Consider the following 27109-nt stretch of genomic DNA (forward strand, 5'->3'; position numbering starts at 1 on the left):
TGCGTTGGACTAGCCCACACCGCTTCTGTTTCAAAGGAGGTGGATGAACACAGGTACATGACCATAATATTCCCCATTGTCTGAGATAACATGGTTGCGCCCACTATTCAGTAACTACACGTATCAATGGTATATGTACATACTGAAAGGTTTTTGATTTCTATAGTGAATTGCGTATAGTATGAAATGAAATGATTTTTAGGTAGCATTGCAGATTTGGTTACTTGTTGAAAATATGCGAAAGTGGTCAACATTATAAGTAGGAATTGTCATTTAAAAAACCTTCGAAATTCACTGAAGAAAACCATAGGTTTCAGGCAGCTTATAGTTAGGAATTAGCATTTAAAAAACCTTTGAAATTCACTCAAAAAACCATAGGTTTCAGACAAGGTATAGTTAGGAATTACCATTTAAAAAACCTTAGAAATTCACTGAATAAACCATAGGTTTTAGGGGTGTTATAGTTAGTTGGATATTTCACTCGTACAAAACCATTGAAATTTCCACGTTATAATTAGTTGTACTAACTATAACTCGTGCGCCCGCAATCAACTGCTGATCAGGCGTACACAGCCGCGCTGATGACCTGGTTGGCTACTAGACCGCCCTCCTGCAGGATCTCGTGGAAGTCCTGTTGATCCTCTTTGGGAAGTTTGTCGGTAAACCTAGTCAGGGAGTCCCAAAGAGACCTGTCATAGCGCTCTAGAAGGGCTCTACGCACTTGCAATCTTCATAGATGATGCAGAAGTATTGCACATCTTTTTGCCATAAGAGTCCATTTGCTTACTGTTCTTTTCTGGAGGAACTGAAGCTGATGAGGCTGCGGAGTGTGCTTTCCTGGTGGCTGCCATGATGATTGTGCCCGCCTGAGGATCAGACCTAAGGAACAAGGGGTCCTGGTCTGGGGCTTTGTACTTCTTTGCGATCCTCAACGGAACTGATCCCACTATGGCAGGTGTGAGGAACGTGGCCATAGATGGTTCTAAAAAACCTGGCAGCAGAGGTCTGGGAGCTGTACAATGGTGCAATGTCTCGAAAATAATTGATGTAGGAACCACGAGGAGTGTACAAATTTAGTTTTTTAGCTCCTCTACCAAGCACATCGGAGAAAGTCTCAATGTCATTGATGGGAGACACCCTTGAAGGTGGCGTAGACGAAAAAGTTGGAGAGAAGTCCTGAACAGAAGACCTCATGGACGAAGACCAGGTGGATGATCTTCTGCGCCTCCTCTTGCGTGAAGGTTCGTGGCACGAGCTGTGATGACCCCTGGACCGTGATCGGCGTGTAGAAGGCGACCTTGGTCTTTTGGAAGGCGATCAAGGTTTTGCAGGAGCGCCTCTCTCAGGGTCTCTTGAGGTTCCAGAAGGTGAGTATGTCCGAGAGTAATCTGAGCCCAGACTCCAGCGGACAGCTGTTCCGACGTCCTGCAGCCACCGAGGCAACAGACCGTAAACCTGCTTCTTGCTAGCTCTAGGTGATCTTTCCGGAGAAATCTGCACAATATTCAGCCCTGGAGATGAGAAATGGGCTCTTGACGTCGATTGGGATCTTGATGTTGATTTGCGCCGGGCCTCCTCAGTGGCCACTGCAGTTTTTTCCCTCAACGTCGAACGCCTCGACGTCGATAAGGTTTGTGTCACCTTCGCCGGCGATCTGTGCGGCGATCTGCTGTGGGAACGTCGTCCTGTCCTCAACGTTGGTCTCGACGGCGATGCGGGGAACTTGACGTCGGGTGTCGACGGCGATGGGGGGAGCTCGACCTCCCATGACATTGTGCTGACGTCAATCTCCTCAACATCGAATGCCTCAACCTCGATGACACTCTAGATGTCGACAGTCTGTCCGTCCGCGGCATGGTCTTCGCCGGCAAGACTCTCGACACCGACCCTCTCGAGGGTGGCAGAGAATGCCTCAACGTCGACGGAAGCCTTAACGTCGACGGAGCTTTAGCAGGTCTCTCTGGACCCACAGCCTTCGAGCCTGAAGTGCTGTGCCTCAATGCCAACTTACTGACATGCGGCGGAGAGTCTCAACGTCTGGACGAACACTTGTCCCTTGACGCTGAAGAGTGCCTCGGCCTCTTCGACGGCGTTCTCGACGTCAACGGCGAACATTCAGTCACCTGCTTCTTCCTGGACTCAGGGGAGGTGGAATGATGCCATTTTCGGTGTTGCTTGCTTGAAGAGGGAGGTCTGATGTCTCCATGGCCATCTCCATGATGGCTTCTATCCGTCTCCAGCTGGGCATGAATCTTGATGCGTTCTCTTTCACGCAGCGTCCTTTTAGAAAACTTCAGGCAATGATAACACTGGTCAGGGTTGTGTGAAGATGGAAGGCACAATACACACCGAGGGTGGGTCTGACAGTGCCATTTTCTTGTCACAGGAAGGACATTTCCAAAATAAAGCAGGTATTCTGACTGGAAAAAATTCGGAAAAGACCAAAAAACTGTAGATAACACCTCTAGGAATCAAGATATGTCGAATTTTCAAAGAACATGTTGAATATATAACTTTCAGTCAAAGAACTGAAGAGCTCAAACTCCAGGATCCTCACAAAAGGAGCCGGAAAAAAGAACTGACCTACCTGTCACCTTTGGTGCATCCTGGGAGCAGAGGGTCTCCTGCAGGTCTTAAGGGCACTGTACCCTAACCCTTGGAAGCCTTAAAGGCAAGGTGTCAGTTTTCTTTTTCTCATTATTGCTCTGCTATGCAGCCTACAGGCAATTGCCTGCAATTGCAAGCTTTTCTTATGGCAATAAAGCATTGTTGTATGACAACTTTTCAGTGCTTCCTCCTTTCCTTATGGGTTAGGAGAGTATTGTTCCTACAATGCAAACCTATGTAATTTCGGCATTTTTGCCATGTTGGAAACATTTTAGGCTGCATGTATAAGTTTTCACATATGTATATATATATATATATATATATAGATATCCTCCACCAAGTTGCAAGTTGCAAATAACACGCAGCACTCCCACAGTTTTAACAGAATAACGATTTATTCTATCTTTTGCAGTGCCATCATCTCCCTTCACCAATGCGTTTCACCCTGCTGGGTTTGATCACGGTGTAAAGTATCATCAGTCCCTTTACAGTTTCTTTGTTATATACCTGATCACAATTTTGCACATTATGGTGCATTCTGGGTCAGGTAGTTCATAAGACATATAACCCAAAAAGTGTATTTTTCTTTTTAAATTAAAATGACATATAAAAATATATCAAAAGCATTTTTATATTATTAATTAGTCCTTTATCCATATAACATGATTGTGCCACAAACTCATGTTGTTTTATTGTTTTATAATGAAAACTACATGGGAACTAATTAATCAATCCTGTGGGATTTCTTGTTTCTATGCAGTGAATTGATCACTCTTTACTCGGTTTTCTTTTCTGAGTTGTCCCTCTCTCCACTTAGTAACAGTCTCAGTGACTATACCAATGTCCTGCTTATTGTAAGAGGAATGTCCATATTCTATTTTTATGACTCGTGCATTGATCCGGGACATCTTGGTTTTATTCAAACTACTGCTTGTTCTTAAGGCTCAGTGCCTTTCAGGGCCACCAATTGATCAATGTCTCCTTTCGTTCCCAATTCTTTTTATCTTTACGTATTCAGTTTTCTTGTTCACGTTCAGATCTTCTTTATGGTAATGTTTGTTCCAGACATCATTTCTGATTGCATTGTTCCTTTAGAGATGTACGTACATCTCTACGTCCCCGTTCAATCCTGTTGGTATTTTGGTTCGGAATCTTATGATCAGCTTTGATTTTAATCTTCGCAAGGTCAGGGTTCGGTTTCCGCCTCTCTCATTTGTAGGTACCATTGCCAGACCAAAATAACTCATGTCCTGCCAAGTTTTTCCTGCATGGGTTAACATGTGTTTTGACATGGCATATGTCAGATCTTTGTTCTGAATCGCCCTTGTATGTTCTAGGGTTCTTTTCTTTAAGGGGCAGATTGTACTGCCAATGTAACGCTTACCACATTGGCATTCCAAACAGTAGACCACATGTGTGGTATTGCAGGTGATGGTCTCTTCGATATTAAATACCTTCCCTTGTGGATCTACAATACTTCTTATATTTTTGCCAATTTTACAAGCCTTGCACTGGCTAAATTCTGTAAACCCCTTTTGAAGTCCTTGAAGCCATGTCTCAGGATTTGTAAGTGTGGATAGCCAATTTAATACACATAGTGGACATCAGTCATTATTAGATGTCTAACTATATAGTAGTCATGTTTGGTATTAAACATGTTGGAATCATAGCACATCACTGATTCCAGTGTTGGAAGTATGATCCCATGTACTGGGGGGCTTCCTTGAGGAACCCATGTACTCCCAGTAACAGCCTTTCACAATCTGACAGCAAGCTAGTGCTGCTGCTGACCACAGCCCAACTCAAGCAGGGGAAGGTAGGACAATAGGTTTCCTGTCGCAGGGAGGGGTGACTACCTCCTAGACAGGACTTAGTTTATTGCGCTGGGGTGGGGAAGCTTGCCAGCGCCACCAGACTGCCTTGAAAGGCACATTTGGTGCCCTCATTGCATACTCAAGTTTGAATCAGTTCAGGTAGCCCTTGACTCCTGCTCTGGCAAGAAACTGGACAAAGAACATGGGAGTATCCTCCCCTCTGTGCAGCCCCTCCTCTGGGAGGGACCCCTGAGTTGTTTCCCTTGGGTACTTAAGGGCTTACCTATGGGTGGCTTTTCAGATTCGTCATGGTACTAACCCTGGGCGTAGTTTGCGTTACTACACGCTACGCAGATTGCAAATAGCACAGTGCAAAAACGGGCAGCGGGCATTTTTTGCTTGCTCACGGTCCTCAACGTCAAGTTGGCGACCGCGAGGGAGCAAAATCAACATCCCGGCAAGAGTCTCAACGCGAGGAGGTCAGGTTTCGCATTGCGAGTGGTCGCGTATGCCCACTACCAGTTCGCGTTAAGAAAGCTGCCGCTCAAGTATAAATCTACTCGAGCGGCAGAAACGACCGCTTGCACTGTGCAAGATGCCGTTTGCAATGATTGCACAGTGCGAACAAGCATCTGGCACTGTACAATCAGTGCGAACAGCATTTTCCCTACAGCACTACACAGTTGGCGTAGCTCGTGAAGGGCGAAGTGCACTTCGTGTAGCTACGCGTAGCACTACTATGCAAACTATGCCCAGGGTTACATGGTACAAGACTCAAGCCTGAACCACGTCACCCTTCGACCGCCTGGACATTTGGCCTCCGCATGGAACTGAGACTACATCAAGAAAGACACCAACTGCTCATGGTCTCCTTGTTCTGCAAGCCTTCTTCATCATTTGAGCTTCTTCCAGGATCTTCACCAGATCTGTGGGCATCAATCACACCTGAAGTAATCTCCCTTGGAGTGAAGGAGTCACTCCCCTGTATCTACAGGGACCACAATGGAGCTGGCTGGTCTGCTGCTTTTGACGTCCACCAGACTGCGAAAGGCTCAGCAACACAGGTGGAGGTTCTACAACTCCTGCAAAGCATGACCTGTCCTCTGTGCAATTTTGAGGCCAGTATCCCTCATCGAACCGCTGACACCAAACCCTTGTGCACTGCGTCGACTTGCTGTTTCCAGGGCTTGTTGGCTCTGCACTACAGAGCTCTTCAAGCTACAAGAAGCTTCATCCTCCAGCATCTCTTTATGCCAAGTACAGTGTCTTCCCTGCATCCTCCACACCGTGGGACTTCCTTATTGGTGAGCTGCTCGAGGTACTCATGCCACTCTTGTGGCTTCGGCATGTGGGTCCTCTTGAAGGTCTTCTCTTGCTTCAATGGGCTCCCCTGTTTGCCAGGGGCCTTCCCTTACTCTCCTGCTTGTGATGAGTCCCTTCGACCTTGCTTGGCCCAACGCTGCTCCTTCTTTACTTTCCAGGCCTGCTGCAGCTGCCAAGGCTTGTTGGGGCTCCCACCAGACACCTCCACCTGGTTCTCAACTTCCAACATGGGACAGCTCGCGCAATGCTCCTGGTCTTCCTCTGCATCCCCCGGTCCTCACAGCTGCAGCGGCAGGGTCAGTGTCAACTCCTTTAAACCATCTGTCATTGGTGAGCATTGCTAGTCCATGCATCCTGATCACCTCCCAGTGGCATAGACACTGTCCCCTATGCTTACATACACCCTTGGATTCCACCGGACTATTGCACAGTCTGATCCAATGGCACCTTTCCTACAATCCTCCATTGTAGTCACATGGGGTTTTGACATCACTTCACACCTATGCAGCTGGCGTCCCTGGTGTAGGTATCCTGGTTCTTGGGATATCCACGGGTGGGGTGACTCTCCAACCTTCTTTCTTCCACTGGGTTTCTTCAGGGTCAACTGGGAGGGTCCTTCTTCTTCCAAACTGCAACCGTGACTACTGTTAACTTCTACCAAGTACGCCGCTATGTGTCCACTCTGCACATAGTCTCCTCCTATAAGTCTCCTGGTTCCAGTCTCGACTTTGATCGCAGTTCGCATTCTACTTTCTTAATATATGGTATGGTCTCCCCTCTGGAGACCACTGTATTTTATGTTTACTTTCCTGTTACAATTGATGTATTCTTGTGTATTTGTATTTATATCTCCAAGTAGGAGATATATCAATGGGTTAGTGAGTGCAGTGTAATAAACAGAACTATTTATATATATATACACTGTGTGATCCTTTTTCATTTAACCTACACTATAAGATTAGATCTGCTAAAACAAGCTGCTTAACACTCCTTCAAGATAAGCCTGAAGGCTGCTCTGCACAGCTACCACTTAGCGAGCTTTCTAAGGTTGTCTAAAGCCACTCAAATCACATTAAGGGATGTCTGAATCATTGAAAGGTGTTTCACTTAAATAAGTGTGCACCATAAACTAAGCCAGCCTCTTACACCTCCATAAAGGCTACCCCACTTTTCACAACAGAGTCTGCAGTCCCACTCCTTACTCCTTATAGCCACCAAATAGAAGTGTTCAGGAAGACAACTCAGTAGTGCCTTGCTAACCGCAAGGACTCCTCTACCTACACTTGAGTATTTAGATCTTCTCTCTCCACCTTAAAGGTATCTGAGCACTACACTTGAACTGCCTTGAAGCACAGTCCTCACCTCCCTCTTGTGCACGTCCAGGCCAGGGGTATCCTAAATATATCCCTTTGGCCCCCATTACTCTGGCCCACTAACACAAGGCATGCATGTAACACACAAGCTGCACACATCAACATGCTTTACATGCACTCAGAATGTTATTGCTATTGACTGCATAAGAGCACTGAAGTGGAAATTTAAACTAGGTTAGTAGGGTTCCACTCCAATGCCTCAAATAAAAAGGTCTGATCACATTATTAATTCTCAAAATATTGTATGCCTACCACCTCCGCTCTATGTACTGAACCCATGGTAAGGAAAACAGCTCATGGCTACCAAATGAAAGTATGTGTGGTGCACCCCATCACAGGTCCCATTACAAATCCAGGACCTACTCATGTCAGGGAAAGGCCCAGGCCTCTGGGCACACACTACATTAGCATGATTCTAGGGCCTAAAATGCAACGTTGGGATACCAGTACCAGATACACAGTCAGGCATTCAGGCAGGAGAACAAGCCTATAAAACATGCAGGGGACATCCCTGTCCAGAAAGCATGTGTTAGCACATTCAAGCTTGTCGTATAGCTTTTGAAAATGCTTATTGTATTAAATAATAAAAAGCTGCTTTATATTTCTATTTATTCTCTGCATTTTAGTTGGTAAAACTTCTAACGCTGATAATGGTAAATGAGAACAGAATTTTATTTGACAAAGGTATACTTACCCAGAGATGTAATAGAAAGAAAAGTACGCACAATGAGAGAAATTAAATAAAAACTGATATTTGCGAGTACCTTTGAAGAAGCTGAAGGGCGCTCTGTGAAGATAAAATTCTTCCAAAACAGGATGCCATAAATGCTTGAATCTCTACCTAAAATGGATTAATCATATATTTTATGTGAGTAGACTTCAATCATCACATAACATTTCAAAAAGCACATCTCTTCTTACAGGATATCTTTTCTATTGTGAAAGTCTAAAAATCAGTTTGCTGCTGTCTCTACTTCACGTGATTCACTGGCATAATTTCATTTATGAAATGTCCTAAAACCAATTTGTGCTAATCAATCATTGTTTGTGTTGTGCTTAGACATCTGCTATGGTATTTCAAAGCCAAAAATCTATGAAGAGTAAGTAGCTGCTCTACTGATAGCAGAAACCACAGACTTTGATGTTTTATTAGGTAGCTCTATAATCTGTCATCTCAATACAAGGCTCTTCTAGTTCCCAAGCTAGCTTGTTTCCATCCCCCATACTGTAGATGGGTGTAGGAGGCAGGCTTAGTAAAGGGTGCACACTTGCTTAAGTGATGCACCTTGCACTAATCCAGGTCACCCTTATGGTGCTTTTATTGGTCTTTGATAATCTTTGAAAGCTCTTAAAGTGGTAGCTTTGGGGAGAAGCCCTAAGGCTTATCTTGAAGGAGTGTTAAGAAGCTTGTTTTACCAGTTAAATCATGTAGTGTAGGTTAAATGAAAAAGAACCACACTGTATAAATATAAAAATATGTCTATTTATTACACAACACTCACTAACACATTGGTAGATCTCCTACCCGGAGATATCAACACAAATACACAGTAATACTTCAATTGCAATAAGGTAAGTAGCACCAGATTCAGTGGTCTCCAGAGTGAGACAAACCATATACTAAGAAAGTGGAATGCGAACTGGTCCCGAAGTCAGGACTTGGACCAGGAGACTTAGACAAGCTGGAGACACAAGGAAACACCCTTGGTAAGTACCCAGGAACCTCACGGAGGCTGTGTGTAGAGTGGAAAAGCAGTCACGTCTCCAATAGAAGTCAATAGGGAAGTCACAGTTTTTAAGAAGTATCCTTACCAGTGGACTCTGCGGAAACCCAGTGGAAAACAGAAGGTTGAAGAGTCACCCCGCCTGTGGATACCCCAGAAACCAGGATACCTACACCAAGGAAGCCGGCTGCATAGGTGTCGCTATTTTATCAAAAAAGGGTGTCTGAAATTTCCCTCAGTCGCGCAGAGACAAATTTGGGCTCTGGGCCATTACTCAGTGTTGCTCCCTCTCAGCCTCTTTTATGCTCTACTCTATACGTGGCCCAGTATTGGATGATTCAACAATTTTTGATTAGTTGAATAATGAGTTGGCACTTTGGCCTCTATCTCTCATAATCTGTGGGGACTTTAATATCATTTTAAATAACAACTTTTCTAAACAAGATGCTAAAGCCTATCAAGGTAGAAAACCAAAAGTGTATGGGGCTCTCGCTAATTTAAGGATAAATTATGGTTTGGCTGATGTTTTGGAGGAAAATATGAGAGGATCCTGGTTTTACTTTTTTTTCTGCCCCCCCCACAAGTTACATACCAGACTGAATTATTTTTTTATTTCAGAAGAACTTGTGACAAGGCAGTGTTCCAGCTGGTGTTATCTGGGACACATTTAAAGCCATTCTTCGTGGAAAAACCTTGAGATACAGTATGTAGTGGCAGTAAAGAGAGAAATTTCAGATAATGGAACTATATCCAAACTCAGCTAAAAAAAGAAGTAAAATTGGCAGATTTAGTCTTCTCTGGGTCTGGGACTGATACTGTTTTGCTGGAAATAGCAATTGCCAAAGAGGCGATGTCTGATATTTCTGCAAAAATAACTGCAGATAAATATATAGTGTGGCACGAAATGTACTATGAATACAACGAAAAGGTAGGGCAGTTCTTGGCATTTAGAAGTAGACAAACTATCATTGAGGGTTGTATCAAGGAAGAGAACAAGTTACTTACCTGTAACTACGGTTATCCAGTATTGGTATATTTCATAGATTCACATGCCTGAATCATTCCCCGTCGCCGAGGCGGGAGTCCCACGGTAATAATATATACAAAAGAAGTGCCTTAGAAGAAATTTGTAGTAGGCTGACAAGACTATAGGCCCCAAAAGGCCCAAAACTTAGCAGCCTATCTACTTCATTATATGAAAAGAACTGAAAGTAGTTCCAACCAATCAGCTGTCAACACCCTCTAGAACCTTCCCAGCAGAGGCAGTTCTCCTCAGATTTTCCCAGCACAAGTAAGTATCCCTAATAGAGAAGGATTAGTTACTTACCTGTAATCCTAGTTCTCTTCCAGGGGTATACTCATCAAAGTAATAAGCACTGAATAGTCCCGCCCACGTGCGGGACCACGGAGCAATAGCCAATAATATGCATATATCTACATATATATATATATATATAAATACATATAAATACGCATAAAATAACCATATATATATAGATAATATGCATATACATATACATATACATATGCAGCCCAATATAATCATACTAGGCTCAAAAAACTGCCACAATAGCCTGTAAAATCTTTACATTTGCTAAATAAAGACATATAAAATACATTATATGATAATGCAAAGAAGAAAAACACTGCCTTGGTTTTCTTTGAAACACACAACCTTTATTTTCAAAGGTAAAAACAGGCAGGATCATAGAGGCAGCTTTAGCCTAGATAGGCTGCATTGTAACAACAGAAAAATCTGGCGCCGTGCCTTTAAGACCTCTGTGAGCCTCGAGGCTCCCATCATGCACCACAGGTGACAGTTAGGTCAGTTCTTTTAGACGGCGTATAACAGTGTGATAACTGCATGGGTAACATGTAAAATAGACAGTTCTGGTATTCGCCCGGGGAGGCGGGTGGGTGTGCTTATGACTTTGATGAGTATACCCCTGGAAGAGAACTAGGATTACAGGTAAGGTAACTAATCCTTCTCTTCCAGGGGATACTCATCAATAGTCATAAGCACTGAATAGAGTAGCAAGCCCATCCCATACCCTGCGGACGAATACCAGACGAATACCAGACTCTCTAAATGGTACACTCATATAGATATTACCCAAGCAAATTCCTCAGGGATGCCTGACCAACTTGGGCATCCGCCTGAGTATCAGAATCAAAGCAGTAATGGCGAGAACAGGTGTGAACCGAAAGCCATGTAGCTGCCTTACACATTTCATGAACAGGAACATTTTTAAGCATTGCTATAGTATAGTATAGTAGCCCCTTGCTCATTGCACCATCAGGATTCAAGCAAGCCGGGCCGAAGACGCCTGAAATGGCAGAAACCGGTCCCCGGAAGCTTGTTTCCTTCCCAGTGTAAGAATTGGCTTTTGTAGTCTGGTCTGCCCTGTTCCCATGATGCACTGGGCCAGGGACAGACTAATTTGCATACAGCCAGGTTCTGAAACTGGGATGGTGCAATGAGCTAAAAAACGGTGTTGGATCTAGCCCTGATCTCTTGACTGGGTGAGAGTACTCTGCTTAATTCAGAGACTCTGTCCATCACCACCTCTTGTTGTAAATTATTTTGTCCACCCTAAGCGTGGAAGGGTATACTCAGATGTGAGTCCCTTGCTCATTGCACCATCAGGATTCAAGCAAGCCGGGCCGAAGACACCTGAAATGGCAGAAACCGGTCCCCGGAAGCTTGTTTCCTTCCCAGTGTAAGAATTGGCTTTTGTAGTCTGGTCTGCCCTGTTCCCATGATGCACTGGGCCAGGGACAGACTAATTTGCATACAGCCAGGTTCTGAAACTGGGATGGTGCAATGAGCTAAAAAACGGTGTTGGATCTAGCCCTGATCTCTTGACTGGGTGAGAGTACTCTGCTTAATTCAGAGACTCTGTCCATCACCACCTCTTGTTGTAAATTATAGTATAGTAGCAGCCTTTCCTCTAGTGGAGTGTGCTCTCGGTCTACCCGGGAGCTGTTTTCGTGCCAACTGATAACATAACAAAATGCATGACACAATCCATCTAGAAATGGACCTCTTGGATGCAGGCAAGCCTGTATTCAGAGGGCCGTAGTTCACAAACAGATGATCAGTCTTTCTAACACTCTTAGTTTTATCAAGGTAAAACTTCAAAACTCTTTTCAAATCCAAAGAGTGTAGAGCTTTTTCAGCTGAAGAGCTCGGATTAGCAAAAAATGTAGGTAGTGTCACTGACTGTTTAATGTGAAAATCCGAGACTACCTTAGGAAGGAATCTGGGATGAGTCCGAAGCACCACTCTATTCGCATGGAAAACGAGATAGGGTTCTGTAGCACAAAAAGCCTGAATCTCGCTCACCCTGTGCGCAGAAGTGATAGCTACAAGGAAGGACACCTTCCACGACAGATGTTGAAGGGAAGCTTTATGTATAGGTTCGAATGGAGGACCCGTCAATTTAGACAAAACCACATTAAGTTCGCAAGGAGGTGAGGGAGCCCTCACGGGAGGATACACTTTCCTGAGACCCTCCAGAAAATCCTTCACAACTGGCATTTGAAAGAAAGACACCTGGGTAGGGGACTTTCGATATGCTGTTATTGCTGCCAGATGGACCTTAATAGAGGAATACTGTAAATCTGATTTGGCCCAAAAAAGTAAGTATGGTAACAGTACCTGTTCCTGACCTCGAATCGGGTCATGACCTTCAGCAGCACACCACATGAAAAACCGCTTCCACTTGAAAGCATACGTCTTTCTTGTAGAAGCTCTCCTTGCCTCTCTTAAAATGTGCATACAGTCTTGCGAGAGGCCTAGATGTCCATACTGGACAAACTCAGGAACCATACTGCTAGCTTCAGGGACGGCAGGTTGGGATGGAACACCCTGCCGTTCTCTCTCATCAGCAGATCCGGACCGCAAGGAAGCCTCCTGTGCGGCAATTTGGATAGATGCAGGAGATCCGGGTACCACCATTGGCGAGGCCAATCCGGAGCCACTAGAATCATGTATGTCTTCGAATTGTACAGTTTCTTGATCACCAAGGGAATGAGTGGAATCGGTGGAAAAGCGTAGAGTAATGTCTCTGACCAGTCCATCCATAGGGCATTCCCCTTGGACCCTCGTTGTGGGTACCTGGACGCGAAGACGCGGCATTTTGCGTTGTCGGCATCTGCAAAGAGATCGATTTCTGGTGACCCCCAGGCCTGGAAGACATCTCTTATCACATCGTCTTTTAAGACCCAGTCGTGTGCTTCTGCGAAGTGTCTGCTTAGGTCGTCTGCTTGTACGTTGAGGACACCAGGCAGATGGACAGCTGAAATTGTCATACCCCGAGCCAGAAGCCACTTCCAGATTGCCTGTGCTTTCAGCGACAGAGGTCTGGATCTCATTCCGCCCTGCTTGTTCAGATAGTACATCGTTGTTGTATTGTCCGTTTGAACAAGCAGAGAGGGTGACGTGAGCGCTGGAAAGAAAGCCTTGAGAGCTAGATGGACAGCTCTGAGTTCCAACATGTTTATGTGATACAGTCTTTCTTTCTCTGACCACACTCCTTGAACTTGAAGGGACCCCAGATGGGCGCCCCATCCCTGCAGGGACGCATCTGTCACCAGCGATCGTCTGGGCATGTCCTCTTGAAAAGGCACTCCCACTACCAGATGACTCCGCTGCATCCACCATCGAATGGCGATCCGCACTGACAGAGGTAGTGACAGCTTGTCTTCCCAACGGTTTGAAAACTGGGACCACTGATCCTCCAGTGACTGCTGCAGAGGTCTCATGTGCAGCCTGGCGTTCGGGACGAGGAAATGCAAGACGCCATGGACCCTAGCAGAGACGTGATCTTTCTGGCCGTTGATCAAGGAGTCTTTAGTAAGGTTTGACACTTGAGGAGAATATAGGATAGTCTCTCCTCCGAAGGATACGCTTTTGCGTCCCTTGAATCCAGAAGTGCGCCCAGATAGTGTATCCTCTGTGTGGGGTTGAGGATAGACTTTTTGAAGTTCACGTGCAGGCCCAGCCTCCGCAGCTGATGTATGCAGAACATGAGATGTTGTTGAAGCAGACTCAGAGACGCACTCTTTAGCAGCCAATCGTCTAGATAGGGATAGACAAAAATGTGTCTCTTCCTTAGGAAAGCCGCTACGACTGCCATGCACTTTGAGAAGGTGCGAGGAGCTGACTTTAGCCCGAAGGGCAAGACTGCGAACTGGTAATGACTGGTTTGTATGCAAAACCTTAGAAATTTCCGATGCTTTGGAGCGATGGGGATGTGAAAATAAGCATCTTGAAGATCTATGGAGCACATCCAGTCCCTTTGATGCAGAAGTGGAATTATTTCATGTAACGCCAGGATTCTGAACTTTTCTCGCCGAATGAACTGATTGAGGCGCCTGAGATCTAGTATGGGCCGGAACTCTTTGTTTGGACCTTTCTTTGGAACTAGAAAGTATCGGGAGTAAATGCCTTGCCGACGCTGTGCCCTCTGGACCTCCTCGATAGCTTTCTTCAAGATTAATGCAGATACCTCCTGCTTCAAGAGATGAAGTCGATGGAACACAGACTTTTGAGGCGGAATGGAGGGTGGAGGAGACTTGAATCTGATTGTATATCCATTTTTTACAATATTCAGCAACCATTTGTCATTTGCGATGTTTTTCCACTCGTCCAGGCAAAAACGAACACTTCCCCCCACCGGAGTGGGTAACGGGCGCAGACGAAGCAAGCACTCACTGTTTTTGTTGCTGCTGCTTGTTTCCAGGTTCAGACTGTCTGGAAATGCCACCTCTTCCTCTACCAGGACGACGCTGGGAGAACTGAGATCTTCCCTGATTCTGCTGTGACGACCATCGAGGGGTTTGAACCCTCTGAAAAGCGCCAAGAAACCGCTCGGTAAAAGCACGCTCAATAAATGTTTTTAAATTCAAATTTTTTTAAACTCTGCTGGGTCTGTCTCAGTCATAAGTACGGTATTTTTTCTTAAAGTTGTCCTTTCTCTTTTCGAGACCAACAGCTCTCACAATATCGAGCTCCGTCTTCATTCGTGACATCTCATCGTCAGCATGAGACCCAAAGAGCGATTTACCATTGAACGACAAATTAAAAATTCGGTGTTGCGCTTCAGGTTTAAGACCCGTAAGCCTTAGCCAAGCCGAACGTCTTGCACAGAGTCCATGGGCATAGCCATGTGTAGACAAGTCGGAAGCATCTGCAGCTGCGCTAATCACCTGGTTAGCCACTAGCCCACCTTCATGAAGAATTTCAAAAAAATCATGCTTGTCTTCTTTTGGAAGTTTTTCTGCAAACCGAGACAAGGAATCCCATAGAGCACGGTCATAGCGACCCAGCAAAGCGGAGGTGCTGGCAACCTTCATGTAGGAAGCAGAAGTGGCACACATTTTCTTTCATACTGAGTCCATAGCTTTGCTGTCTTTATCAGGAAGCACAGAGGATGATGCCGCTCCTGTCTGATTTTTACGAGCCGCTAAGACGATGACTGAATCAGGTTGTGGCTCAGACCTCAGAAATAAAGGATCACTGTCCGGAGCTTTATATTTCTTGCGATCCACGAAGGAACCGCTCCCAAGGATGCCGGAGTTAAGAATTTGTGCTCTGCAGGTTCCAACAGACCTGGAACCAGAGAAAGTAAAGGCCTTGATGATAATTTCTGATGTAAGGTCTCGAAAATGACCGTTGTCTTAGCAGTAGAGACAGGCATCTCGATATTGAGCTTCGCTGCCCCACGACAGAGAACTTCATTAAAAGTAATCACGTCATCAATTGGTGAAATCCTACTAGGAGGAGTTGATGACAGCGTTGGCGAGTAGTTCCTCTTTGAATTTGTGTACCTTGTCGAAGATCTAGCATCGCGTCTTCTAGAAGAATGATGACGTGAAGACCTAGGAGAGGGTGAAGTTCGCCTCCTCTCCAATGGAGACTTTCTCGGAGGAGTACGCTCACGTCTTCTTGGAGAGTGTACCACCCGTACAAGAGGTGACCTTGATCTTGAAGCCAGTCTTACAGACACCGGAGACCAGGAACGGGACCTTGGAATGTTAATTCTTCTTATCTTCCAGTCTCTGATCTCCCCCACCCATCGTGGCGAGATATTAGCCCCTGTAGGCGAAGGTGCTCTTGAGGGCTCTGGAGAGATTTGCACAATCTGCAGCCCAGGGGAGGAAGAGGAACTTCCGGAAGACACAATAGAAACCTTAGACCGGTCTTTGGACACCGTTCTAGGCCTCTTTGCTGCTGGAGAAGTCGACAACCGCCTCCTCGACGTCTTTTTTTCCAACGGCGACTTCCTCGACGGCGAATTCCTCGACGGCGACCTCCTCGGCGGCGACCTCCTCGGCGGCGACATTCTCAGCGACGACCTCTTCGACGATGATTGCCTCTTCAGTGTCGACGTCAGGCGCCTCAACGGCGATGATTTTTTCGGCATCGTGTGCCTCGACGTCGCATGACTCGGGCTCTTCGACGTCAAAACCTCTACTGCCCGGTTCGACGTCGACGTCATGGCAGCTCTCGATGGTGACCTTGACTGATGTTTCGAGCCTCTCGACGCCGACCGTCGACGTCGATGAGACGACATCGAGTACCGCCCTCTTGTAGTCGTAGGCGAGCCAGACCGGGACCGCCTACGCTCATGTCCCTTTTCACCTTTTTTCGACAGCGAAGTCTTCTTCGACGGCGAGGGCTGCTTCGGCGGCGATTTCGACGCTATTTTGAGCACACAGGTACCTTGGAAGAAGATCTGCCCCTCGAAGTTGAAGGAGACCGATGTTTTCTCTTCTCCCATCTGTCCTCGCGCTCTTTGTGCTGAGAAGAAGGCTTCCTGGAATGAAATTCTTCTCTTCCACTGACAGTTTCTCCTGTCCAGGGACTGAAGCCTGCTTTTCTCTCTCTCTCTCAAAGTCCTATTTGAAAGCTTGCTGCAGTGGTAGCAGAGTTCTGGCTTGTGAGAAGATGGTAGACAAGCTACACAGACCGAATGGGGGCCTGTTTTGGCCATTTTTTTACCACAGGCCGGACACTTAACAAATAAGGCCGGCATTGTGACTGGAAAAATAGCCAAAAAACAGTAAAGAATTGTTGGATTAGTCAGATAATGACTAAAGACGTCGAGTAAAGACGAAAAAATTAGAAAAAAACCAGAAGAAAGTGAAAATATATCACCAACTGGCGAGCTCAATGCTCCAGGATCCTCACAGAAGGAGCCGGAAAAAAGAACTGACCTAACTGTCACCTGTGGTGCATGATGGGAGCCTTGAGGCTCACAGAGGTCTTAAAGGCATGGCGCCAGATTTTTCTGTTGTTACAATGCAGCCTATCTAGGCTAAAGCTGCCTCTATGATCCTGCCTGTTTTTACCTTTGAAAATAAAGGTTGTGTGTTTCAAAGAAAACCAAGGCAGTGTTTTTCTTCTTTGCATTATCATATAATGTATTTTATATGTCTTTATTTAGCAAATGTAAAGATTTTACAGGCTATTGTGGAAGTTTTTTGAGCCTAGTATGATTATATTGGGCTGCATATGTATATGTATATGCATGTTATCTATATATATATGGTTATTTTATGCGTATTTATATGTATTTATATATATATGTAAATATATGAATATTATTGGCTGTTGCTCCGGGGTCCCGCACGTGGGCGGGACTATTCAGTGCTTATGACTATTGATGAGTATCCCCTGGAAGAGAACTGTTCTGTCGGGGAGGAGGGTGGGTGCATGTGAATCTATGAAAGATAGCAATACTGGATAACCGTAGTTACAGGTAAGTAACTTGTTTTCTTATCCAGTATTGGGGTATCTTTCATAGATTCACATGCCTGAATCAGAATAGCAAGCAGTAAACCTATACATGTTGTTTGCAGAAAGTGGGAGACAAGGGTAATTCTACATATCCCCCACTCATCCGGAAGGTTATAGAGCATTAGAGATGTAAATATACATAAATGCAGAAACCTTCTGAAATGAAATAATTATATTCAGAGAAAATACTTCATATTACAAACAGCATTTGACAAGCAAAACATTATAGCGGATATGCTATACTCTTATGTCATAAATGTAATATGAGAGACATTTGAAAATCTAACCTTAATGAAGAAGATGCTGCAGTACAGCTTGTCCCACTGCTGTATCATCCTGTGATGCCGATTGCAAGCAGTAATGCTTTGTAAATGTATGGACACTTTTCCATGTAGCAGCTCGGCAAATGTCCTACAGCGTGACCCCAGCAAATAAGGCTGTCGACATCATTCTGGTGGAATGTGCTTTAACCTTTCTGAGTAAGGGCTTGTTAGCTTTATCGTGACAGAATTGTATTACCGAAGATAACCACCTGACTATCGTTGCTTTCGTCACAGCTTGCCCCAATGTGGCTTGACCATTAGCAATAAATAGTTGATTAGACTTTCTTATCTCTTTAATTTTCTGAAGATAGAACTTTAGACAACGTTTCACATCAAGAGAGTGCAGGGCCTTCTCTGCCGGCGTGATTGGATCTGGGAAAAAATCTTTAACTTTACCGGCTGGTTTAAATTAAATTGAGACGGCACTTTAGGAATTAATTTTGGATTTGTTCTTAAAGTGACGTAGTCCTTAGAGAAATGAAGGAAAAGTTCTGAAATCGTGAAAGCCTGAATTTCACAAACCCTCCGGGCTGAAGTGAGAGCTAGTAAAATAGCCACTTTCCAGGTTAAAAACTTTAGTCCAGTCCTGTGAATTGGTTTGAAAGGTCTCCTCATTAATTGAGATAAAACGACATTGAGATCCCATTCAGGAGGTGGAGGTCGGATTGGAGGAAAAGCTCGAAACAATCCTTTCAGAAATTGTTTTATCAGTGAGAAAGAACACAGTGATGGCTTGTTCAAACTTTTTCTGAATCTGGATATCGCAGCAAGATGAACTTTGACAGATGAGAATCCTAGACCTGCTTTGGCTAGTGATAGCAAGTAAGGAAGGATATCCTCCGGTGGAGCCTAGAGCGGATGAATATTATTTGCTTCACACCAACAACAAAAGCGTCTCGATTTGAAACGGTATGTTCTGATAGTACTCTGAACACGGGCTTGAGACAGAATATCTCTACAGTCTTGGGAAATCTTGAGATTCTTAAACTCTAAGAAGTCAGGAGCCAGGCGTGCAAGTGAAGCGATTGTGGATCCGGGTGTAGAATCTGCCCTCTTTCTCTTGTCAAAATTGAGAGTGTTGGTTTGAGACGAATTGGAGGCTGTTGAGACAGCAGGAGCAGTTCTTGGAACCAGTACTACCTTCGGCCAGCAAGGAGCAATGAGGAGAAGAGTGCAATGTTCCCTCTTCATCTTTTGCAGAATCCTCGGTATTAACGTTATCGGGGGAAAAGTGTATGCATAGATTCCTGACCATCGCATGGACAGGGCATTCCCTCTTGATCCTCGTTGAGAAAATCTGCTGGCGTAATAGTGGCATTTGCTGTTCTGTTGCGTCGCAAACAGATTTAGAGTTGGTGTGCCCCATCTTCGAAAGATCCTGTTCACCTATTCTTGTTCCAGCTCCCATTCGTGGCAACCTACGAGAGATCTGCTCAGTTTGTCGGCTAGAGAGTTTTGAACCCCATTGACATGCTCTGCTCTGAGGGTTATGCCATTTTGTATAACCCACTTCCACATCTCTTGAGCTTCCTGCGATAGGGAAAGAGACCTCGTCCCCCCTTGCTTGTTGATGTAAAACATGCTGGTGGTATTGTCCGTACGCACCAGCACTGAGGAATTTGCAATTCTCGGTAGAAATGCCTGCAGGGAAAGGAAAATGGCTCTTAATTCGAGACTGTTGATGTGTTTTTGCCGATATAGGTGAGACCATCGGCCTTGAATTTGAAGGTCCTGGAGATGACCTCCCCATCCTTCCATAGACGCGTCCGTGGTCAGGATAAACTCTGGAAGGGTTGAAAGGAGCGTGAGACCCAGTGACAGGTTGCGTCCTTTTGACCCCCATTGGAGAGCATGTCTCATTCTGGATGTCACTTTTACGAGATCGTCGAAAGACCCTCCAATTTGTTGCCATTGTCGGTGCAACACTTCTGGCAGCGGCCTCATCCTGAGTCTTGCAAATGGGACTAAACTTATCGCTGAAGAGCCCATCCCCAGAAGAGATGCAAATGTGCGGACAGAAAGTGACTTTTTGTTGAGATTAGTCTTGTCAGTCTTTGAAGTCTGTTGGGTGTGCAGTGAAGCTCCCAGAAAGGTTAAAACCTGGAGGGGTTGTAACTGTGACTTCTTTGAATTGAGAGTAAGCCCTAGGTTTGAGAATAGACGAAGGCAACTTTTGACAGCCTGTCTTGTAGCCTGTTTTGATGGTCCTTTGAGCAGCGAGTCGTCGAGGTATGGGAAGACTTGTATTCCCTGAGACCTCAGTGCTGCAGAGACTGGGGCTAGACATTTTGTGAATATTCTTGGTGCCGATTTCAGTCCGAACGGGAGCACCTTGAATTGAAAGTGGACGTCAGCCACCGTGAACCGAAGGTATTTGCGATGTTTGGGATGTATAGGGATATGGAAGTAAGCGTCTTCCAAGTCCAGAGGAGCCATAAAGTCCCCTTCGTTGAGGCAATTGAGCACATCTGCCATTGTCACCATGCGAAAACTCTAATTCTTCAAGAATTTGTTGAGTGTGCGCAAATCCAGAATCGGGCGCCACTCTCCCGACTTTTTCTTTATGAGGAAGAAGCGAGAGTAGAATCCTTTTCCTTTTTGCGAGATTGGAACCTTCTCTATCGCATTCTTGCGAAACATGTTTAAGGCTTCTTTGAACAGTAAGTGAAGATGAGGGGGAGCAGGGCCCTTGGGCGGGGTCGTAGGTGGTTTCTTTAAGAACTCCAGAGTGTGTCCTTTTTCCACCAGGTTGAGGACCCACTGATCCGATGTGATGTTCCGCCATTGTTGGGAAAAGGCGGAGATCTTCGCGCCCACAGGGAGGGGAGAATGTTGGACTGGCGTCCGGCAGAGCTTATTGATGTTTGTTGGAATCTCGACCATGATAATTTGAACTTCATCTTCCGCCCTGACGAGAGAAATTGCTGGAAGTAGATTGCCTGTATGAAGATTGGTAATACAGCTGTTTATACTGAGAATGGTATTGCCTATTTTGCTGGTTGTGGTAATTGCCCCTAGAAGAAAAACCCCGACCCCGTGTGAAGCAGTGGCGTTAGAAACATCTTGAGCCAGAAATACACGTTGACCCATCCAGGAAACTTTATGTTTGGCTCTATCTGCAGAAAGGACCGAGAGGAGATCAGTGAACTTCAGAAAGAGGATAATAACTCTGCGTGGTTTTGTGGAGGCCTCTGAACGAGGGCCAAGCAGGTGAGCCCTTTGAATACTTATGGAAGTGGATGACGTCATGTTCAGGAGTTTCGGAAGAAAGGAAGTGAAAAAAGTCACCGGATCATCTCCTTCAAGGGATTCTGGCAGGCCATAAATACGTAGGTTGTTTCTTCTGTTCCTATTTTCAAATCCTCCGTATGATGCTGAAGGGTAAGAACAGACTTTTCCAAAGAGGATATACGTTGAGAATTGGATTGAATCTCAGGGAGTTGTTGTTCAACTGAGGTAATTCGGGTATCCATGGCAGTCCATTTTTCTTTCAAAAGTTGCATGTCTTTATTTGTTTCTTCAACAAATGGACGCAATGCACGTATCTCCTCCAGAATCAATTCCATGGAGATGGAAGATGAAGACTTGTCAGGGGAAGGAGGATCGTGCTTTAGACGCTTGGTAGAAGTCGCAGGAGGTGATGATTTATTGGAAGTAGCTCGTGCTACCGAGGAACGATGAGGTGCAGAGCCAGCCATCGGTGGTACTGAAGTGGAAGATCATAGGTCAACAGAGGTGATCCCCAAGGCGCTCGTGGAAAGAGTAAAAATACATTTAGGTCTACGTAGCTTGACCATACGGACAAAGGACACCCAAAAACTGAGAAATGTACAGGAAAAAGCACCTTATAGACCAGGGCAGAAGGTGAGCAAAAACAAAAGTTGAGGTCTCAGAACAAACAACGAAGAAATCCTGTGAGGGAATGCTGCTCCAAAGGGTTGCTCATGAGTAGAGGCTCCCTGCTTAACCAGAGTGAAGAAACAAGCAAAGTGTAGTGAACGCCAGGTTTGGACTCAAGAAACACATCAAGGCAGATGAATTATGAAGAGAAAATCACTGTAGAAAGCGCAGAGTTCAATAAAGAAGAAAGTGGTAGGAAAGCAGCTGCAAACCTATGTAAACTCCGTCCACCACACTGTCAATATGCCACAAGAACTGCAAAAAATATGTTCATCAAAATGCGCGTTGGTCTGAGAGGCGACGAAGGCAGCAGGTAAATGGCCGCATGAAATCACGGTCCGTGTAGTTATAGAAAGAAAACGGGGTATCCCCGAAGCCACGTTAAACAATTTGTCCACTTGGTTCACTATTCATGAAGAGATATTGGTGGTAAGCTATGAACAAAGCTTATGTTCTTCTTGGTTAGTTTGGTCTTGTCAAAAATGTTCAATTCAGCTTATAGCCTGTGTTTAATGAATTCTGAAGAGACACTGGTTCTAACAGTCAATCTTACTGGTAAGTACCTGGTCGTGCAGCCCTCTGTGCGCTTTTACTTTCTGCTGCGTAGAAAACCAATTTCCAAATGTGTCGCAGACATTATCACCTCAGCCAATCGATTCAGAATTTGTGTGTGGTATCGTGCAGCTTACGCAATGCGTCACAAGCTGTGGAAAGACTGCAGCGCGGACATTACATTGAAGGGCATTATTTCAAAAATGCAGCAAAGAACAGTCACGCAGCGGGTGGCGGTTTAGTGAGGATACCGCAATGATAGTAAACAGAATGGCATAACGGGCTCGCCCATTCCAAGTGAGGGACGAGACAACGTTGACAGGCATCAGCTGGTGAGCGCTTAAGATGGCGGCGACCCACTCCGTGTTGAGGAGAACGAGTCGCGGCCGCAGAACAGCGCTGGCAGAAGACTGGAACTCAGGAACAACACCAAAGGAACCCGCTGACCATCAGGCGACGTCTCCCAACATCCAAAATCGACGAGGAAGACGGCAAAGTGGTGAAATTAGCTGAAAGCCATCCCGATACGGTGGAGCCCCGACACTAGGCGCCCATCTTAGTTGGCGCCGTAGCCACGCCCCCTTAGTTAAATATATGGGCAAGCTGTGTTGGGCTATAGATGGCAACACTGTACCTATTCAATGTGACTCTAAGATAATACTTACTAGCCCTCTGACAGACCATCACATGATGAGATGATTCTCAAATGAAGACGATTTCACCAAAAGAACCCTCATGTACAATTGTATACTTTGTATGTCCCTAATTTTATTTTCTATCAAGAAATGATCCTTGTATTTGTAAGGACTCTCACCAACACAAACTTGTGTGGCATGCTTTATCCTTGAGTCCTCACCCGGTGGGTTTAATTGTTTATTCATTTATTTATTCAACTTATTAAGCGCACTGTCACCTTGCAGGTATCCTGGCGCTGAGCGGCTAGAGAATAGGGATGAGTCGGGCCGGAAACTGTCGTCTGAATCTTAGCGAAACTGCCAGGTTTTAACACGTCTCCTGAACGGGAGAAATTCTCTAATTTGTCTAATTTCACAAGGAAGTTTGTTCCACAATCTGGCTGCTGCCACTCCAAAGGATCTACCACCTGACCTGACTTTCTTAAAGCTTGGCACCTTCACCAGTATGGCCGAGGACGAGCGAAGCAGTCTCGATGGAGTGTACCAGTCAAATTTTTTTCGCAAAGTCATTGGTCCGCCCCCATGAAGGGCTTTGAAAACCAGACAGAGCGATTTAAAGTGCACTCTCTGTCTCAAAGGGAGCCAGTGGAGTTTGGCTAGGGCAGCAGAGGAAGAGGACCTTCTAGACAGGCCTAGCACCAGCTTGGCAGCCCCTGATTGGATCCTTTGTAGCCTATCCAGGAGAAAATTAGGGGAGTCTAGAAGGAGGGCATTACAGTAGTCAAGACTACTGAGAATTGTGCACCTCGCCACTGTGGCATGCGCCTGATGAGGTAGAAGAGGAAAGATTTTGCGGAGGGACCTGATGATAGCGAAACAGGTGGCTGTAGCTTTTGTAACCTGGGCTTCCAAGGAAAGCTTGCAGTCAAACATAATACTCAGATTACGAGCATTTTGTATTGGCTGCACAGTGTTAGAAAAACCCGGGGGCCAGAAGTTGTCAGAAAGAGGACGGGGGATATTATTCGCAGCACACACAATCACCTCAGTCTTGCCAGCGTTGAATTGTAGGGAGTTGGCCCGAAGCCATCCTGCAGGCAATCATGGAAAACCTCTACAGACGTTTAATCGATCATCTGAGTATTATCGGCGTAATTCACCGTGTCTATGTCGTAGGATTTTATGACCGCAATCAGAGGTTTTAAATAAATGTTAAAAAGAATAGGGCTAATTGCCGATCCTTGAGGCACACCAAACTGCACATTAGAAAAAGCTGATTGAAAAGGAGGGAGGGATACTGCCTGCTGTCTATCATGCAGGAAGGAGCGAAACCAACGTAAGGCACAGCCTCTCACTCCAGCCTCGCTAAGTCTCTCCAGCAGAATCCCGTGATTTACTGTATCGAAGGCGGCACACAGGTCAAGCAGAATCAATGCAACTGCCTGACCGCTGTCTGTTCACCTTCGAAGCTCGTCCATGACGGTCACCAGGGCAGTCTCCGTCCCATGTGCCGGCCGGAAGCCGAACTGAGCCTCTTCCAGCCAGTTGTGTTGTTCAAGGTGCTCCGAGAGTGTAATGGCAACAGCACGTTCTACAATTTTAGATGGAAATGGCAGTAGGGAGATAGGCCTGTAATTTTTAGAACATTCCGGATCTAGAGACGGCTTCTTCAGTAGCAGGGACACTAACACTTGTTTCCATTGTCTGGGCACTATTCCACTCATCAGCGACTGATTACAGATCAGCTGAAGGGTGGGGAAGAGATCCTCCTCATACTCCTTCCAGATCTTATGTGGCACTGGATCCAAGTACCCCCTGGTGGGCTCAACCCCACACACAAATGGGGGAGCACTTTGATTTTATTTGTATTGGATTCTTTTTTTTAGTTTTAAAATATCCTCAAAGTACCACTTTTGTTACTTTTAATCTCCAGGGTGGTTAAAAACAGAAATTACTCAATCTGTTGTGGCATCTTCTACAGACCCGGGAATTCATGGTGCACCTTGACGTCCTTCCAACTTCTCAGACAGAGAGTGGTGAGGCTGGTACGAGCCCTGCTTGAACTTCTTGAGCTTTTTCTTGGATGCAAACACAACTTCGGCCTTGAGAGCGGAAACAGGCCTGTGTCCTTGACTTGGTGCAGGAGCAGCCCTAATGCAACTTCCTGTGGTACCTGGAGACATATACCTTGGCTTCTCGTTCCTGGATAGCCTTCCGATGCATCAGAGCAGCCAAAACCCTAGAGATACAATTTGTGGAGATCTCTCAAAGACCTTTGTCTGCAACATTCAATACAAGGACACTAGTTTTAGAAGAGGGCATGTTCCCCTGAACACTGGAAAGAAATGTGAAGAGAAAAAGCTCATCAATTGATGAGAAAAAGTAGGCGCAGTCATTGAATAAGCTCTCAGTTAGTATCATTGGCTGCTGTAACATTATTAAGATGAACATCCTCCTGAAATGTTTGTTTTTATTTAGGACAATTCCATTGCAGTTATCATATTCCTTTTTTTAGGCGTCTGGAAGACGCTATTGGAAGTTTTATTTGGGGTTATAGGCAGGCGAGATAAGCAACTCGCTTTATGAAACTCCCATATAAACAGGAGGAGGGGGGACTGCGGCATCTTGATTTTAGGTTATATTTTTAGGCTGCTTTCGCTGGAGGCCTACATAGTTTAATACCTCCGGCAGATCCAGATACATCAGCTTTTAGCTATCAGCTAGCGCCGGGGCTGAGTTTAGGCTTTTTTTTTAGACCGGGGGATTCCAAATACTACAAGCGGCTGCATTTTAAGGTTGTCAAGGATGTCATCTGTATATGCCAGGAAATCTGCATTAAATATTCTATAGCAATTTTAAACAAAGGCACACCGCTTTGGGATAAACCTGCTCTCCCACCAGTTTTTCATGATCCAATTGGAAAGGAATAGGTTCAGTGTGGGGTTCAGACTGTGGGGCAGATGTTCAATCTAAACAGATTTTGTTCATTTGTTGGATCACCGGCTACTTTTGATTTGATTTGATTTATCGATTTATATAGTGAAGTACTTCCAAGTTAGGAGCTTTTTATATCAGTCTGCAACTCTGCAATTGATCTTGAAGGCACAGAGTTAACATTACATCTATATAAGCCAGCTAGGAAGCCTTCGACGACAAGTATGGTGTATTGTAAGAAAGTGGGTTTCTGTTGCAGTAACCCCCCCACTTTTTGCCAGACTACTAATGCACTTTTGCTTGATGTGCCCTGGGTCCCTGCCAATCAGGTTCCCAGGGTCTGTGTTCTTTCCCCAAAACTAACCAAATTGGCATCTCTTTTGCCACAGGTCAGTCCCTGGTAAATGGTATCACAGGTACCCGGGGCTCTGTGATCAGAGAAGGCCTCTAAGGGCTGCAGCACTTATTGTGCCACCCTTAGAGGTTCTGCACCACTACACTCACACACAGCCTTTGCAGGCTGCATGTTTTGCTACAGAGTAAAGTGAAGAATTGACATGGCACACATTTCTGTGTGTCATGCCTACAACCCACTGCCCTGGCATAGGTCAGTTGCTCCTCTAGCTTGGTGCACTATACCAGTGGTGAGGGTACAGGTGCTTGAGCCATGTACCCCTGCAGTGTCTTAGTCCATTCTTAGACACTGTAAGTGCAGTGCTGCCCTAACAGTATATGGTGCTGGGAGTTTGTCATTACGAACTCCACAGCACCTTAATGGCTACACTGAAAACTGAGAAGTTTGGTATCAAACTTCTCAGCACATTAAACCCACACTGATGCTAGGGTGGGATTTAATGAAAAACACACACAGAGGGCATCTTAGAGATGCCCCCTGAAAACTAACCCACCACTAGTGATCAGGCTGAGTGACTGCTTTCAGCTGCCACCACCAGACACGTTTCTGGACCCCTGAGTCGAGAGCCAGCTGCTCTCTGGGGCCTAAAACAATACATATCCTGGGACAAGGTGCCAAGCCCCCTCCCCCAGGATGGGCAGGGTTCATGAAGGGGAAGCTTAAAAGTTTTGCCGCCTTTGGGAGCTTCCCCCCTGCCAATTTC

General features: G+C 45.4%; 1 protein-coding gene across 7 annotated transcripts in view; it reads right to left on the minus strand.

Moving 5' to 3' along the window:
• DNAH8 (dynein axonemal heavy chain 8) overlaps positions 1–27109 on the minus strand; it is a 10041960-nt gene that overhangs the window by 8214115 nt on the left and 1800736 nt on the right. For all 7 annotated transcript variants that reach the window (XM_078647354.1, XM_078647353.1, XM_078647356.1 and 4 more), the window contains exon 14: positions 7882–7958. In XM_078647354.1, coding sequence (XP_078503480.1) covers positions 7882–7958 — 77 coding nt within the window. The remainder of the gene's footprint in view (positions 1–7881; positions 7959–27109) is intronic.

This window comes from Lissotriton helveticus, chromosome 6 (assembly GCF_964261635.1).
Source record: "Lissotriton helveticus chromosome 6, aLisHel1.1, whole genome shotgun sequence".
Taxonomy (NCBI): Eukaryota; Metazoa; Chordata; class Amphibia; order Caudata; family Salamandridae; genus Lissotriton; species Lissotriton helveticus.